Source organism: Ictidomys tridecemlineatus, chromosome 13 (genome assembly GCF_052094955.1).
Source record: "Ictidomys tridecemlineatus isolate mIctTri1 chromosome 13, mIctTri1.hap1, whole genome shotgun sequence".
Classification (NCBI taxonomy): domain Eukaryota; kingdom Metazoa; phylum Chordata; class Mammalia; order Rodentia; family Sciuridae; genus Ictidomys; species Ictidomys tridecemlineatus.
In genome coordinates, this window is record NC_135489.1 from 12,385,887 (window position 1) to 12,403,435 (window position 17,549).

General features: G+C 42.0%; 1 protein-coding gene across 1 annotated transcript; it reads left to right on the top strand.

Annotated features, from left to right (window-relative positions):
• The first annotated feature begins 2,503 nt into the window (after nt 1-2,503).
• Nucleotides 2,504-9,403, top strand: LOC101972849 (serpin B4). Its single transcript, XM_005323005.3, has 8 exons — nt 2,504-2,672; nt 3,255-3,439; nt 3,942-3,998; nt 5,189-5,317; nt 5,973-6,090; nt 7,081-7,223; nt 7,484-7,639; nt 8,542-9,403. The coding sequence occupies exons 2-8, from the start codon at nt 3,278-3,280 to the stop codon at nt 8,947-8,949; spliced, it is 1,173 nt and encodes a 390-aa protein (XP_005323062.2). The 5' UTR covers nt 2,504-2,672; nt 3,255-3,277; the 3' UTR covers nt 8,950-9,403.
• The last annotated feature ends 8,146 nt before the right edge of the window (nt 9,404-17,549 follow it).

Sequence of the window (17,549 nt, forward strand, 5' to 3'; positions counted from 1 at the left end):
ATTGGACAAATCCTTAGTTCACCAACAATCCATAAGACCATGCCTCAACTCAACTCAGGGAATTTGTATTTCACAACCTCCTCGGGGATTCACACACATTGGTAAAAAGACCCAAAAAAGCTTCTCTTGGCATTTCCTCAAAATGTTTAAGCAGAATTACCACATGACCCAGTGATTCCACTTGTAGGTGTACAGATCCCCCCCAAAAAAATGAAGACATGCTACACCAAACACAGGTATCCATGAACAACCAGAGCTGCATTATTCATAACAACCAAAAAATAAAAACAATCCAAATCCCCATCAATGATGAATGGATAAAGAAAACATAGTCTATTCATACCAAGGAATATTGTTCAGTCATAAAAAGGAATGATGCACTCACCCATACCACAACATGGAGGAACCTTGAAAATATACCAAGTGGAAGAAGTCAGTCACTAGAAGACAAATATTGCCTCTTTCCATTTATTTGCAACATTTGAAACAGGCAAATCAGTAGATGCAGGAGGGAGCTCAGACCCTGCAAACCAGAATGAAATAACGGGTTTTCATTAAGAGATGATGAAAGGATTGTGGAATGAGATGGTGATGACGATTCCATCACTTTTTGATCATACTAAAAATATCAGTGAACTGTAGTCTAAGATGGTGAGTCTTATGGTCTATGCATTATATGTCTGTGAGAAATGGTTCCTCAGAACAAGAAGCCCCTTCCCTGTGGTCATTTAGCCAGATCTACGGGGGACAATGGCTCACCCCTAGCCTCATACATCCCTCAGGCACAGAGTTCAGTCCAGTGAAAACATTATTTCTTTTACCCCCTAACTTTTTTATCTCAAAAGTTCTCATTTCTTCTGAATTCCAACTTGATAGAGCAGTTTTGGGTAAGAATCATTGTGTATAATCCAGATGTTGAATGGCCCTCAAAGGTACATAAATAAAATGTTGGACCCCCAAGCTGGTGGTATTGGGAGGTGCTTCGGGGATTTAACATGTGGGCCTTTACTGCAGTTCCTTAGACAGTTGGTGACATGCTCTCAGTGGGACTGTGGGACCCCAGTCTCTTCCTCTCTCTACATCCCAACTTACAAGATGAGTGATCTTCTCTAACACATGTCCCTATAGTGATGTTCTGCCCTCTCCAGAGGCCCAAACAAATGTGCCAACCTACCTGGGGCTTGGATCTTTAGAACTATAAGCCAATAGAAACTCCCCTAGCCTATAAGTAGCCTGTGTCAAATATTTAATTATAGGGATGAAAAACGGATTAACACAATTGAGCAGGAATTTATTGTCTCTCTGAGCTCCACATTCAATGGAAATCATCTCTTCCATCAGCACTCATTTCCCCACATGCCATGTTCCTGGTGGTCTCAGGATGTCCCCCACCATTCTCTCCTAGCTCATATGCAATGGACGATGGACGAATACGGTTCCTCAGCCAGACTACCTGCCTTCAAATCTCACCTGTGCAATTCACTAGCTACGTAACTTAGTCCAACAGTTGTCTCAGTTTCTCGGCGTGAAATGGGGATAGCAAATGGACCTACTTTACTGAGTTGTAAGGTGTAAGTGAAAATACCTTCTGACCCAACAAAAGCCAGCCATCATCGACGTTAGTCTGCTTGCAGGAACCCCACGCATCTGCAGAGGACGAGGCTCCAGAGGAAAATGCACATAACAACAGCATCCAAAGGACACCTCCACCTGGTATTTCTGACAGGTATTCCACCTGGCATCCAGCCCATGAGTGTGAAGCCAGTGTGCTAACTTCCGGGGGGGGGGGTCAAGTAGGGAAGGGGGGACAGAGCTATAGTCTCATCATGACACCCCAAACAAGTTATTTTTCTGTTTGACTGCATATGAGAAATTAGAAGACTACTGTTTAAAACAGCCTCTGTTTGTTTCGATCCTTCTTACTGTGGGCAGCTTGTCAATGTAGCAAGGCAAATAACCGTCCTCACAGACCTCAAGCATAAGAAAAGTCAGGATGGCTGCAGGGGACATGGGAAGAGACAGGGAGAACCAGGGACAAGGCAGAGCATGAGGGTCTGGAATGAGCATGAGGGTAGGACCCTGTTCCCGAGTCTGCAGAGACCTCCCCAGTGCCTGTTTGCACACGAATAAGATCAATTTTCCTGGGTATATAAAGTGATTCCTACAGAAAGGATGAGTGGAGCCTTTCAGAATTGAAAAATCACAAATATAAGTAAACAATGTAGGTGTTTGTGTGTCCAAAGTGTACCTTAAAAACAATTCAACATCAAAAGAAAAAAAAGATTGTTTTTTAAGGTTGGGGAAATATACAGAGGATGGAATTGAAGACAATGAGGAAGTTGGGATATCTAATACAACGTCATTGGTATTAGAAAAGCACCTTTGCATGCATTCAAAATGAGTCAATGATTGCCAAAGATTACAGATTCTTAACTGTCCCCACAAAAAGAAAAAGGAAACACAGGTTACTGTCCTAACCTGTCTTTTCTCATAAGTTGTCAGGCTCAGGAAGTGTGGGCTAAGCTGATTGAGAAATCTGAAGTTGATTTACTTGAAAGACAACTGAATTGATGAGGCAGCGTTTGCAGGAGGAGGACTATATACCCAGGATCTTCCGTCCACCACATCAAGGCTCATAGCTCCCATCCAGCTCGGCTTCTTCAGGAACACAGGTGAGTGCTTCCAGCCACTACGGCTTAGCAGGAATTACTATCGAGGCTCAAAACAGTGACGTGGTTTCTATCATGCATGTACTTTGTCTTATTATATTGTACTTGTTCTGCCAGGGGAAAAAATTAACAAACCCCCTTGACCTAATTTGCTCTTTACTTAAAAAGACATATTTCCCAGAAAACTGATGCATGCTTACAATCATGTGTGGGGAGGGAGGTGGTCAGCCTCAGAGCTTCAAAGAAAAGTCAGAGAGTTTCTTCTGGAAACCTGGCTGCATGTTGGCCTCAGAAAACCTTGTCCTGGCATTTGGAATAAAGCCTTTCCCCCCAAACCTAGCCATCCAATGATAAGGGAAAGACACAGGAAAGATAAAGATGTTCTATTACTTGTCCACAAAAGTCTTTTTCAATAGTGCTTTCCTGAGTCTTCTAATTAGAAGAGGAACACGTGCATTCAGAAGGCTTGGAAGGTAAAAAGGGTAAAAACCTTAATGACCAGAATCCCACAACCCAGATAAGTCATTTTTAAAGAAAATTTCATGACAATAAAGTCCTTCTGAGCTGGATCCACTGCTTTCCTAGGAGTTCCCGACCAACCAGTCGCCATGAGTTCACTCAGTGTGGCCAACACCAAGTTCACCCTTGACCTGTTCCGGCAGCTGAGGAAGGATGGGGACAACGTCTTCTACTCCCCGGTCAGCATCCTGTCAGCAATGGCCATGCTCGACCTAGGGGCCAGGGGGAACACTGCCCTGCAGATGGAGAAGGTAGGCCTCAGCTGCCCCGCAGGACCTGCCCAGCCTTCCTCTTCACTGGGCTGGCTCACACACAGGGACGGTCATAGCTCTGGGGACCTGGGGGTAACACAAGATGCCAAGCAGACTTTCCAGGGCTGTGTGATCACAGAGTGTTGGGGAGTCACCCCCTCCCCAAGGCTGCCCTCTCTTGATGACCCCCACCACTGCCCATCAACCAGAGCTGAGAAGACGAAGTGAAGGGCTGACTAAACCAAATCCAAGGGACCCATCACCAAAGGTCTCCCCAATGAAGAACGAAGGCACATTCTTCAATGTATCGGGAGATTAACCAGCTTTTATGTGTTGTCTCAAAGAACACATTCATACCCTGAAGTTCTGGGGTTGGGTGCTTTTAGTGTCTTTATGCTTCTTTATTCTCTTCTCTTTTGAGGGTTTTGTTCTCTTTTCCTCTACTCTGAATTCACAGATCTTTTAAATGAAGTTGTCTTGATCCAGGTCCTGTCTCTTCCAGGTCCTTCATTTCAATGAAATCACAGAAAAAGCAACAAAGAAACCCACAGCCCCTCATGTAAGTATTCTGGTCCTGGGAGAGCTCCAGGTATCTGAAGTATCTGAGAGGGTCATACTTTAAACAGGGAATTTCACATAAACCGAGGAATGGAAAATCCTAGATGAAAGAGATTAGGACATATGGAAAAATTCCACATTTTATTTTCATAATTATTACTTTCAAGTTTTTGTTTTACTCAGAGAAGGTCAGCATTGAACTTAAGAACTCAAGTCGGACACCACATAGACCAGCTCCATTCTTCACAAATGTGATCATGAGCAATTCGCTACTGCCCTGAGTCAGAGTGACCTCTTCCCAGTCAACCAAAAAGAATCTGACCCAATATCTGCAAAAGTTGGCGACAGGGCCCAGCCTACTATAAATAAGAGGTCATAATAAATGTGAGCTAGTGATCACACTCACAATAATGTTACTAACATAGTATAACTGAGTTAATTAAAATGAAAAGGAATTAGCACAAGTTCAACTATATTTTGGAAAATGATGGCTAGCAGATATATTTGTTTAGGGCTTTGACAGAACAAAACTCTTAGCTAGTAAATAGAAATTTCCAAATTCAGATAGGCTTCAGTTTAAAACTTGGCTACTCAGTCTGTCTCTTAGGCCACTTAATCACTCAGCTTTTTTATTTTCATCTCAGTTACACTGAGATTCAGATGACCTATGGGCTGTTCTTAGCTGAGCACCAGGCTCGAGGTGTGCTTACATGCAGACAATGACCATCACATGACAGATCACCCTCAACACGTCTTAGAGGATGATCCCACCAAGGGCTACAGCAGGGCTTTATGTCATAGGATTTAAAGTATCCAAACTTCAACATGACCATATGCTTGGTGGCTGTTAGAAGTGAAATAAGGTTTGCACCTTAAGGAACTCCAAGTTTATCTGGAAAGATAAACATAATTGTTTAAACGACTGAGAGGATACCCAATGGTGCCCTGTAGTTCAGAAGAGAACACATCAGAATATATCAGGGCTGGAGCAAAGAATTTCCTGGAAGAAGTTGAATGTAAGGTAAATTCTTCAGGGTATTTGAGGTAAATACAGCAAATATCAGAGAATAAGCCAGAGGTCATCTTTGAGATTATAGACATAAGTGTTGGTACTGATCTAAGTGACTTCAAGTGAGTTGAGCACACACGTGAACAGGGCAATTCAATGAGCATCTTTTTTGGATGTTGAAGGCTGGAGAGTCAGGAAATGTGCACCAGGAGATTCAAAAGTTTCTGACTGAATTAAACAAACCCAGTGATGCCTACAACCTGAAGATCGCCAACAGAGTCTATGGAGAAAAGGAGTTTCAGTTTCTTCAGGTAATTCCCCTTGGCTCTCCACACCTGGAGTCTGCATCCTGGGTCTCTGGATGGCCAAATGGGGGAAAGCCAGACACAGGCTTCTGGCTGACTCCTGGGCAGCTCTGGCCCCAGGGGATCAGCTCTATCACAGCTCTGACTGCTGGAGCATCTGGTCCCTGACCAGGCCCAGATGAAGTGTGGGTCAGGGGCAAGATAAGTCAGGAGATGCCATTAATGAGCAGGCACTGACTGCGTCACAGAGAGCGCCTTTTGTGGGAAATGTCTGACTAAGGGGGTATTTCTGGAACAGGCAGGCTGGGATGGGCCCTGGAGGGGGCAGGAAAGCACCAGGGAATATAAACCCAGATGAGAGACGCAGTGGTAGAGCTCACTGGTGAGATGTCTCCCACGTGATTCATCTCCTTTAACTTGCACTGAATTTTGCAAACCACAGCCTCTTCTTCCCCTGGGTTTTGACAGGGGGTGTTGAGCCTCAAGGAATCCTGCACTCCCCTTGCCCACTTGCCCTCATGGGGCCTGTATACAAATATGCATGTGCAGAGACAGTGGTTCTGGTCAGGGTCTGGGTTCAGCTTACTTTAATTGTAAATAATTAAATGGGGTGACACATGAATCTTTCTTAATTCCTTCTTTTTTCCTCCACTTCTCAAAGGAATATTTGGACGGGATTAAGAAATTTTACCTAGCCACTGTGGAATCTCTTGATTTCAAAAATGCTGCAGAAGAAAGTCGAAAGAAGATTAATTCCTGGGTGGAAAGCCAAACAAATGGTAGAGTATGGGAGGGCTACTCATGGCGGAACCTTTTGATCACCCTGTGAGGAAGCCCAGATGTGACATGGTAGGGAGTCCTGGTGGGATGTTATTGGATCTGCAGAGAGGATGGAGGAGGCAGTGCACTTGGTCCCAATAAATGTGGACAGATCCAGGAGGAGCAGGGATAAAAGAGAAGGAGGTCAACTAGGTGGAGACATGGCTGCAAAGCTACTTGCACATGGCCCCCGGCCGACACTATCTTTGTGGAACCCACATTCCCACTCAGCCCCGTTTTGAGATTTTCTTGAGGTCAGAGCCAAGTGTTGATTATGAATCTTTAGAAGAAAACAGTCCAAAGACTTCCTTCCTCTTACTCATCTGGAAACAGGCAGCCCATCTGGACACCAGGCTTCCTGCCCCTTGACCTATAACGGCCTGGAGCACACCTCCACCAACCCTCCTGCAGGGATTACCCCAGGGTCTCTTCCACCCAGGGCAGAGGCTTCTCAAAGCCTCCACTGTGTGCACAACTAGTTGGACCCCTTACTACAGGCCGTCCTTGCAGCAGTTGTACAGGAGACTGAGGAGGAGAAGGAATCCCCGGGAGCAGCATCTGACAGCAGGGGACTCTCAGAGTACAGAGCTCAGGCCATTGTCCTTGAGGACAATCAGGCCCTGTTTCTCCACGTAAGGGGCCCACCTTGGGAAAACAGAAGAGGAGGAGCAGAGGAAGGAAGGAAAGAGTCAAGCTGGACAAGCAGATAAAATCAGCTCCTCAATGTCCCCTAGACAGTCTCACCTCCTTTCCTGTCACAGGAAGAGGCTGGTGTCTCCATCCCTGCTCTCTAGGGCTGGCACCATGAGAAGGCTCCACCTGGTGGCAGTCCAAGAGTCCCTAAAGCAGTGGCACATAAATATAAGGACCAGTCATGAAATTATGCATAGCATTCTATCCAAAAGCCATTTGTACTTACATGATGACCTTTTTCTTTTTTCCCCTTACAGAAAAAATCAAGGACCTATTTCCTAGTAAAACTATTGACCAAAACACCAGACTGGTTCTGGTGAACGCAGTCTACTTCAAAGGGCGGTGGGATGAGGAATTCAAAAAAGAACTGACCACAGAAGCAAAGTTCTGGCAGAATAAGGTATTGCATGTGGAAAGTTAAATTTAGACTTATCTGATGGGATGGACCACTAAAGTAGAGAGTGCCTTGAACAAGCAGATATTGTTTTGTTTTATTATAATTTTAGTTAGTTAGGAATGCCTGAAAAAAATAGTAACTTCTCTCTTTATTTCTCAAACTTCTTGAGTTGTTTCTCCAAAAGAGAGGGATGTATTTGGTATCTCCTTAATATTATCTTTTTGTCTAACTTGATATTTATTTGATGTCTTAATTTATTGTAGAATTTGAGCAAATCTGTGCAGATGATGGCCAAAAGCGGGCATTTTAATTTTGCCTTCCTGGAGGATGTGCAGGCCAAGATTCTGGAAATGCCATACAAAGGCAATGACCTGAGCATGGTCCTGCTGCTGCCCAATGAAGCAGATGGCCTGCAGGAGGTAATACTCGCATTGACCGTTTTTCCTCTATTGCCTGATTTTTCCCCCCATGGTACCTGCTTAAGTTGAAACAAGACAAAAACTTTGAGGCCAAGATGCCTGGAATAATAAAAAGTTCAAAACAAGGAACAATGACTCAGTCACTGAATCCGATGATTCAGTGGCACACACCTGTAAACAGCAACTCAGGAGGCCAAGACAGAAGGATGACAAGTTTGAGGCCAACCTCAACAACTTAGTGAGACCCTCAGCAATTTAGTGAGACCCTGTGTCAAAATAAAAAATAAAAAGGGCTGTGATATAGCTCCATGTTTAAGTGCCCCTGGGTTCAATCCCCAGTATATCCTCTTTATAAATAGTTTAGCTTACAGCCTGACACAGGCTAAATTTATTATCATTTAAGTAGAGCTATACACATTAAATATCAGTTTGATGGCAACAAGCAACAATTAAACCCAGAGAAATACATAGCAATGTGAGAAATGTTTAAAAATATATCAAGCAAGAACTAAGAGTAAAAATAGGTCATGTACTATAACTGCAGTATGTAATAAATAATATGTGCAAGAAAATAAAAAGTCTACAAAATGACACATACAGTAGACGGATGGCATGAGAAGTAGTGATATAAGTTCGTTTGGTTCAAAATAATGTAATTCTATTTTTACATACATGTTTGTACATGTGAACACATATAATCAAATAAGTCTACATATACGTTCAGGCCTGCTGTTTTTGCTTATTAGAATAATGTCTAATTAACTGGATCAACTGTGTATGTTGCATTTATTTCTAAACTAAAAATTTCCCACGTATTCCATTCATTGTTAAAGTGTGCTAGAGTCCAAAAGTCGACCAAGTCAGTTTCTTTTTTTCTTTTTTTTTTTTTTCCATCTTTATAGCTTGAAGACAAGCTCACTGCTGAGAAGTTAATGGAGTGGACCAGCCCAAGGAGCATGGAGATGACTAATGTAGATGTGCACCTGCCTCGATTCAAAGTGGAAGAGACCTACGACCTCAAGACCATGTTGAGAGCCATGGGGATGGAGGACGTCTTCTGTCCACAAAAGGCTGACCTCTCGGGCATGACAGGGACACAGGGCCTTTCAGTGTCCAAAGCTGTGCACAAGTCCTTTGTGGAAGTGAATGAAGAGGGCACCGAGGCTGCAGCCGCCACGGGCGTAGTAGCTGGACTAACGTCCGCCCCAATGCCCTCTGTTAATTTCTATTGTGACCACCCCTTCCTGTTCTTCATCAAGCAAAATAAGACCAACAGCATCCTCTTCTTTGGCAGAGTCTCTTCCCCTTAAGCAGGATGCCTCTGTCTCTCTTATGAGACAAGTCACAGAGAAAACAGTAAACTGAGGCTGGAAACAACCTGTCCTTTATATATTCATTTTCTTTTCCAGCCTCAGAGTCCCCACTAAGAATGCGATGGTTGTGGGAGCCTCTCTTTTTCTCTCTTTCTGCACACACATATGAACCAGTTTTCTTCTTTTTTTTTTTCCTTATAAAAATTTCCTTGGAGAACAAAACATTCAATGTGAAGATTAAAACAATCCATACCTCATCCTCTAAACTGCACACGATTGCTTCTGTCCTGTCTTGGATGAACCAAAGCAAATCACACTTTCTCTTCAAACTCATCAACCTAGACACCCACTTTTCCTTCAATTGAGGTGGTATCTGGGACCCTTCTTATATTTCTAAATTCTGTGATTCTATTAACTCAATTAGCAATAAAGGAATGACCTGCTCAAATTATTTGTTCCTTTTCCTTTTTTTTCTTTCCAACAAAATACAAGTGATCCGCCACACCTAAGAAATAGGTCAGAAATATATTAGTCATAGAGAAAGAAAAATTCAAAACAAGCTCAGGCAGGCTGAGTCTAAAGTGGTAGGCAGATAAACTTCTATACATATTCATTTTCTATTTCTGAAAGAAATACATTTATTCTCAAAGAAAAATTATTTATTATTTGGTTGTTAGCTTTTGGAAAGGGTTTGTTTCTTTTCTTTTGGGGGTTTTTTGTTGTTGTTTTGGTTTTTGTTGTGTTGTTATTGTTTTGCAGTTCTGGGGATCAATCAAATCCAAGTGTTCTACTTCTGAGCTAAACTCTCAACCCAGGAAAATGCTAGAGCTCTACTTTATGACAAAATGGGCTTATTCCAGCTGTCCACATTTAAAAAAACATATTAATATAATTGGCCATATTAACAGATTGCAGGGAGAAATTTCTAAGACCTGCATTGTACAATACAATAATTATTAGCCACAGCAGCTATTTAAAATTAACATTAAACAAAATTAAAAGTACAGTTTCTTCATCTCACTAGCCACATATCACAAACTCAACACCCACGTGTGATTGATAGGTATCATGTTGCACCATGCAACTGATTCTTTAACGTATTAAAATATGTTAGATACATAAAATATAGCTATCTAAATTTCAAATCCAAAATCAACTTAAATAGGAAACAATGAAAGCATTGAATCCAAAGGGTAAAAAAGAAATCCAATATTATTGCTATTTTTGACATTCTCTGACAATGAATCAGTAAAAAGGAAAAGGGCAGGTCAGTGTATAGAGTGTGGTACCATTTGTGGTTTTTTAGAAAAAAAATAATAAATTGTGCGCACATGATTTTAGCTAAACCTGTAGTTTGTCTCTGGTGGAATATGTAAGAAGTTGGACCTTGTGTTTTGGGGAGGAAGGGAAAACCCCCAGTGGTTTGGTGACATTGGGGACAGAGATACTTTGAGCTATAAACACTTTTCACCTTTTGTATTTTAAATATATCTCCTATTCAAAATATTGATCAAATCTATATTTTTAAGAAGTCAACTGATTCTGATTCTTCAGTTTTACTTATAAATCAAGGTCTGGCTTTGAAAGTAATATCCTATTTGCATTAATATATACCAAGTCTGGGGCCCTGGGTTCAATCTTCAGCATCACATAAAAATAAACATAAAAATAAAGGTATTGTGTCCAACTACAACTAAAAAATAAATATTAAGGGGCTGGGGTAGTGGCTTAGTGGTTGAGTGCTTGCCTCGCATGCATGAGACACTGGGTTCGATCCTCAGCACCACATAAAAAATGAAAAAATAGAAATAAATATTAATATATACCAAGACTCTAGGAATGTAGAGTATGATAAAAATACTGCTACTGGAATAAGATATGACCCATATTAAACAAAACAGAATACTTTGTAATTATACCAGATTGTTACTACAAAGACTCACTATTACACGGTATTTCCAGTATGTGGTTTTGACAACTACCATTTCCAAAAGACTGGTAAATCTAGTTCAAGGTACTAAATAGTGATAAAGAAAACAATGTAATGACTTGAAAAAAATAAGAAAATGAAAATATATAATGCCCACATTGTTTACATAAATTTTGGTGTGAAATATGACAGTTAAGATAACCAGGTTGTGGCTAATGGCTGAGCTGTCAAATGATAACCCATGTCAATGTCCCCTTTGTAAGGACAAATCCCTATGTTGAAATAACCATATATTTTTAAGAGCATTTGCTTAGAAATTTTGTAATTCTAAATATTCTCCTCCTTCTTAAATTGTAGATAAACCTTTTTGAAGACTGAACAGATCCTTTGTGAGTTTAATGGCCAAGGAATATCTTTCTTAAGGACCTGGGAACCACTTTCTTGAAATGGAAGCATCAGAGAAGATAATGCCCCTATGTCCAGGAAAAGACTGAGTCTGACTTCAGGGGTACCTGACTCCAGATTCCAAACTACCCCCATCCTAAAGATAGAAGCTTGTTTTTCCTTTGGGTGAAGTCAATTCCCTAACTCAGGTGGTCATCCCAGTCGCCAGGTGAATCCAGGATGAGTCATGAGTGAGGAATGGAGACATAAAGTGCTCTTACTTGAGGACTCACTATTAAAGCAATAATCTTGAGAACAAATATCTATTGTGTATCTTCATGACTATTGTTATGGTTTGGCTGTGAGATGTCCCCTGAGTCCTGTGTTACTGCAGGAATATTCTGAAGTGAAAAAAAAATAGACAATGAGAGCTGTGACCTGATCAGTTCACCCTTTAAATGGAGTCACTATAGGCAGGTGGGGCATGGCTGGGGGAGGTGGGTCACTGGGAGGACCCTCGGGAGGGTGCATCTTCCTGTGGCCCCTGCCCCTTCCTCTCTCTTTGCCTCCTGGTGGGCTTAGGTGAGCAACATTCCTCCACCCCACGCCTCTGCCATGACATTCTGCCTCCCTTGGCCTAAAGCAATGAAACCATCAACCATGGACTAAACCTCTGAAACTGGGCGACAAAATTAACTTTTCCTCCTCTGAGTTGTTTGTATTGGATATTTTGGTCACAGTGATGCTGACTAACACATCTCTATGAAAGGGTGAGGTTTCCCTTCCCTCTGTCTTGGTGATTTCTTAGCACATTATCTGTGATGCACATTACATTCTGCTTTAATGTTTCCTTTCTCTACTCCCTTCGTGGGGAAGATTTGGGGGTTGGGAGAAGATTCTGTTTTTGATTCTATTTCCCCAACACATAATAAATACCTACCCACCCCACCCCCGAATCCTGCCATGGGTCCCTTAAAGAAAATGTGTGTGCTAATTACAACAGTGAGGAGAAAGGTTGTTTACCTAGGAGCATGCGATGCTTGTGGGACAGAGAGGCCACTAGGTACCATCCTCCTGTGACACCTCGGCCTCAGTATTCCGAGGTACCCGGAGGCAAGTGTGGGGCCTATCAAGACTGGAAGGGTTCACAGGGAAGCTCAGACTTTAGTGCCTTCCCCTCTAAATTCTCATTTTTAGAGCAACTGACTACATGTCTAGGAAATAGTGCCCTCAGACACCCAGGACAGCAGAAGCCAACTCCCTGGACACAGCTCTGAAATTTTCATCTCCTAAATATCTTGGGAACAGGAGAGGAGTCACTGGCAGGGTCATTCAGAAAGAGAATAAAATCTCACATGAAATTCCCAGTCTTGGGAAGGATTCTGGTACCTCTCTGTTGGGGTGAACACTCAGTGCCCAGGAGCCATGCTGTGTCTGAAGGGGAACAAGGGGCTCCCATGGATGTATTGGGGGAGAAAGGAGGAGGGAAAGGGGCCACATCCCTTATCTCCAGTCTTAATGGGGATCGGAGCAGAAGGATCATGGCTGTGAAGTCAAGTCATGTACTCATTAAACATCTGAAGAAACCCCTATGAGCAGCTGACACACAACCTATCAGGTAGTTACTCCCCCTGCTGATAGGGATAGCCCAACCCTGAGGAATCCATGAGTCTTAGAATGTTCAAAACCTCTCTGTTGAGTCCTCCAAGCTCTTCCTTTGGAAGTAGAGAACAGCATGCCCAGGCCTTTGCAGCCCCAGACTTGACTATTTTAACATTATCTTATGATTATTTAAATTTCACTAATCATTAGAGTAGCAAATGTAGCTCAACATTACCAGTATTTATAATACTGATTTTTTAAATCCACAAATCCCATAATAACCTCCATGAAATTCTCTGTTTGGATGTTTTTCACCATTTGAACCAGATATTCATGAGTAGGAAAAGAAGAGGGCCCCCTGGGAGACCAAAATGATCCCTTTTCCCTCTTCTTCCACCTGCCCCCAATCCTCACACACACTCCATGGGATTCCTGAGCCGCATCCAGCTCTGCCACAGCCACCGCACACAGGCTTCCCTGATTTTACACATGTTTACTCTATGGTTTCTCATAAGCCCTGTCAACTGACCCAAAATCCTACTGCTCAGGGGACCAATGTAAGCAATATCAGATGGTCAGCTTGGTGAGGCTGATGTGTGACCAGGTCACCAGAGGTGGGCACACAAAGCCTGGCCTCAAGGGTCCCTCTGGGAATGCATTCCCACGCCCTCCAGGACTGAAAGACTGAGCTGTGTCCTCTGAGTATTACCCACATGGGTCTGGAGAAATCCTGTCCTGAGTGAATTCAGTGAGTCCAGGGCAGATTTGGCATGAGTTTAACTAACAAGACTACTTGTTACATTAACCTGCCAGAGGAGAGCAAACCAGCGGAGTATTCACTCAGTAGTGAACACACAGAGGAAAGTCCCGGAATCTTAAGGGCTAGAAAGAATGGCAGTTATGCGAACAAAGATGAAAATTGGATAGTATTATCATAATTATGGAGCTTTCCTGGTGTACTGTTAGTCTTCTTGGCTTCTGTTTCTCATTGTTTAGATAAGAAATTGAATCAATGAGCTCTGATGTGCCTTCGAACATTCTATTGGTCATGATTTCCTTTAAGAAACCTTTGACACACTTCAGTATCTATTTCTTCTTAGAGCAAATAAACTAGAACACCACAAAAAATAAAATTAATATGTACAACCAGAGATATGAAAAATTGTGCTCTATAACAAATTAAAATTTTAAAAAATGAAAGGAAAAAAATAAAATAAAATGTTGATGATACATCTCAAGACAGGAATACAATGGCTCAGGAGTGAACTGTCCAGCTCTGGTGGAGTCTTGAGGTCACAGCAGCCCTGAAGACAGTTTGTCATTGCCTTGGGAGAGACCCTAAGTGTGGAGGGGTATATTCCCCAAAGATAAACTTAAAATAACCCTTTTTACTCTAAACTTTTTAAATTTGGATTCATCAGGGTTTGGTGCTGATAATGCCAAGGTCACGGGTTCTATCCCTGTATGGGCCACCAAATGCCACAGTCTGGCTGGGCACAATTAAGGAGCCACTTGTCAAAAGAAACAAACTTTATTTTTAGAACCATACATGGCAAACAAAACAGCTCCTCAGGAAAAACCCTCAGAGCCCAACTGCCACCACCGGCTTCCCACAAGCCTCTCCCACCCAACACAAGCCTCTCCACCTCCCACAGTCCTCCTGCTCTTGAGGCCGATTGGCTGGGTCACGTGGGTGGAGCCAAAGAAGTCCCCCAATGAGCAGCTCTGTGGTCTGAAAGGGCAGGGAAACAGCCCAATGAGCATCACCGCAGAGGAGCCAATCAGCTAGATATTGCTGGGGCCGCTGTGAGCCAATCATCAGCCGGCAGCTGGAAGTTTGCTGGGGCCCCTTCTGCTGTGGCTCTCAGCATCTCCCCCTCTCTGTTTAAACAACAAGCATGTGGCTTATGGACCGTGCCTGCCTTAGGTTGTCCAATAGTACATATGGTCCTTACCCGTCATCAGATGAGCTGACCTCAGGGTGTCAGCCTCCTGTCTTAGGTTGGTGCCATTGTAATTGGATCTTACCAGTCACTGACTACCGGTCCAGTATACAGCCACACGTGTGGAGAGGTATCAGCAGGGGGGGGGGAGTGAGGTTTATTGCCTCACCTCTGTTGGCCTCCAAATTTTAGCTGAACGATCATGACAAGCAGAAGGGAGGAAGATACACCAAGCCAATTGACGCCTCTTTTGGAAAAATTGTACCACTGATGACATCATCAGCAAAAATACCCCAACACTACCACAAGTCGCTGCACCAACAGATAGTTCACAATGCATACAGGTGAGTTCACAATGCATACAAGTGATACATAGTCCAGGCAAGTTCTGCAAGCAGTTCAGTGATGGCTATTGCAGAAGCTGTAGATTGGTTTTATCTTTGTCTTCACCGGCACTTGGATGAAGATAGGAATTCTGGCAATAATGGCTAAAGAAAAAATTATGTAACATTCCAGAAGGCATTAAAAGAAAACAATTTTCTTAACAATTTACATTATCTTGAAGAGAATTATTCAATATAATGAAAAGGAAAGGTGAAAGTAAACAAACAGATCTGTTAACCTCCTTTTTTGTTCACATATTAAAACAATCTTCAACAGTTGTTTACCCAATTTGAATTAAACCATTTAAATCACATGAATAAAAAAAAATATTTGGATCCATTTTTTCGTGAGCACTCATCATTTATGATATATGGACATACGTACATTCAAACATATAACACAAAACACAAGTGTGCACACATAATATAATACATACAACACATAACATAATAGTAAAGGCCTTATAACTTTTTACAGGTGAAATCTCCATTGCAATATTTAAAAACTCTATAGTCAAAAAATAGAACTGATCAGCAAAACATTAACCTAGGTCTGTATGAGCTCAAAAAACAAAATAGAACTTCATGATATGGGAAAGGGCAATAATAAAATAGATATTGAAAAAAGCATCCTGGTTCTGTCGCAGATGTAAGAATAGCCAAACTGGAGTTCTGGATATCAGCTGTTATGGATTTGAGCCAAATCATCTTCTTTTTGGTCTGTAGAAATCGCTTTAGTTAATCTCTCTGGAATCCAAATCGGCTGCTGTTCTCCCTGTGGAAACACACAAGCAGACCCCCAACTGTTTTGTTTGGCGTGTGTGGTTCTAAAAATAAAGTTCGTTTCTTTTGACAAGTGGCTCCTGAATTGTGCCCAGCCAGACTGTGGCACCTAAGCCAGAAGCTTGCAGCCAGGTTACTCAGATCCTGACCCACAGGAGACATGAAGTCACAACTCTCTATCACTTTCAGCTGCTACATTCACAGCAACATTTAGGTACCAATAGATACCTAACACAGGAACCGAATGCTTCATTTTAATTTGTTTTAAACAGTATAGCACATTGGGCTGGTGGCTACACTACTGAAGAGCACAGGTTTAAACTTCATGATGGAATTTCTGTTTTATGTTTCCATTCAGGAATTTGGAGCCTCAAACAACATAAGAAGCCTGTAGTTGGGTTGAGGATGTGGCCCAAGCGGTAGCACACTCGCCTGGCATGCGTGTGGCCCGGATTCAATCCTCAGCACCACATACAAAAACAAAGATGTTGTGTCTGCCGAAAACTAAAAAAGAAATATTAAAATTCATTCTCTCTCTCTCTCTCAAAAAAAAAAAAAAGAAAAGAAAAGAAAAGAAAGAAAGAAAAAGAAAAAGAAGAAGAAGCCTGTGGTGGTATAGCCCTGTGAGTTCACCACATTTACTCTGAACAGCCAGGCTGCCTGCATACTGCTGATCAAGAGTTATGTGAATTCCCCCTAAAACTTCTTCACACAGTAGAAAAAGTAATAGCTAAATAGAAATTTAAATCTACACAAAACAATGAAGAGTGACCAAATTAGTAAATACGTGGGTAAACATAAAAGACATTTATTAATTTTAAAACATAATCAACTCTTTAAAGAAAAATAATAGTGACATACTATGGAATTTATAAGAATTATAAAAATAAAATCTATAGCTAACATAGCACCAAGGACCCAGGGATTAAAATGGAAGCACACTGCCATAAGGTGGTCACATTAAAAATTATTTGAGTAATACTATTTAAAGGTAACCTGTACTAAACTAAATAAACATTTCATTGGTGTACTATAATTATACATAATAGTGACATTTGTTGTATATATGCATATTTTAAACTCTAAAGCAACCATAAATATGTCAAAAGGGGAGATGAAATGGAATACTAAAAATAATCAGAAAGAAGTCAGGAAAAGACAAATAATAAAGAGTTGAAACTAGCAGGAAATATATGGCAATATGGTAGCTTTAATCCCAACCACAATGACCACGGCAAATGTTAATGGTCTAAACACCATTTAAAAGATATCTCCTCAGACTGCATTACAGAGCAGGGCCCAGTGCAATAAAGTCTGGCCCCGTGTTTGATGTTTGACTGCAAACAGGGTGAAACTCCACCCTCCTTCCTTTCCTTTGAGCCCCATCTGGCTGGTAAGAAAGCCCTAGGGCTCCCTCCCATGGCACCTATGGGAAGTTCAAACCAGGCAAGCCCAGGGGTCTCAGACACCCTCACTCTGGGACCAATCCTAATCACAATAAAAGCCAAAACCAGTTCACCCTTCCTGGCTCCCTCAAGCCCGATAATGAGCCTGTCCTGAGCTCCAGAGAAA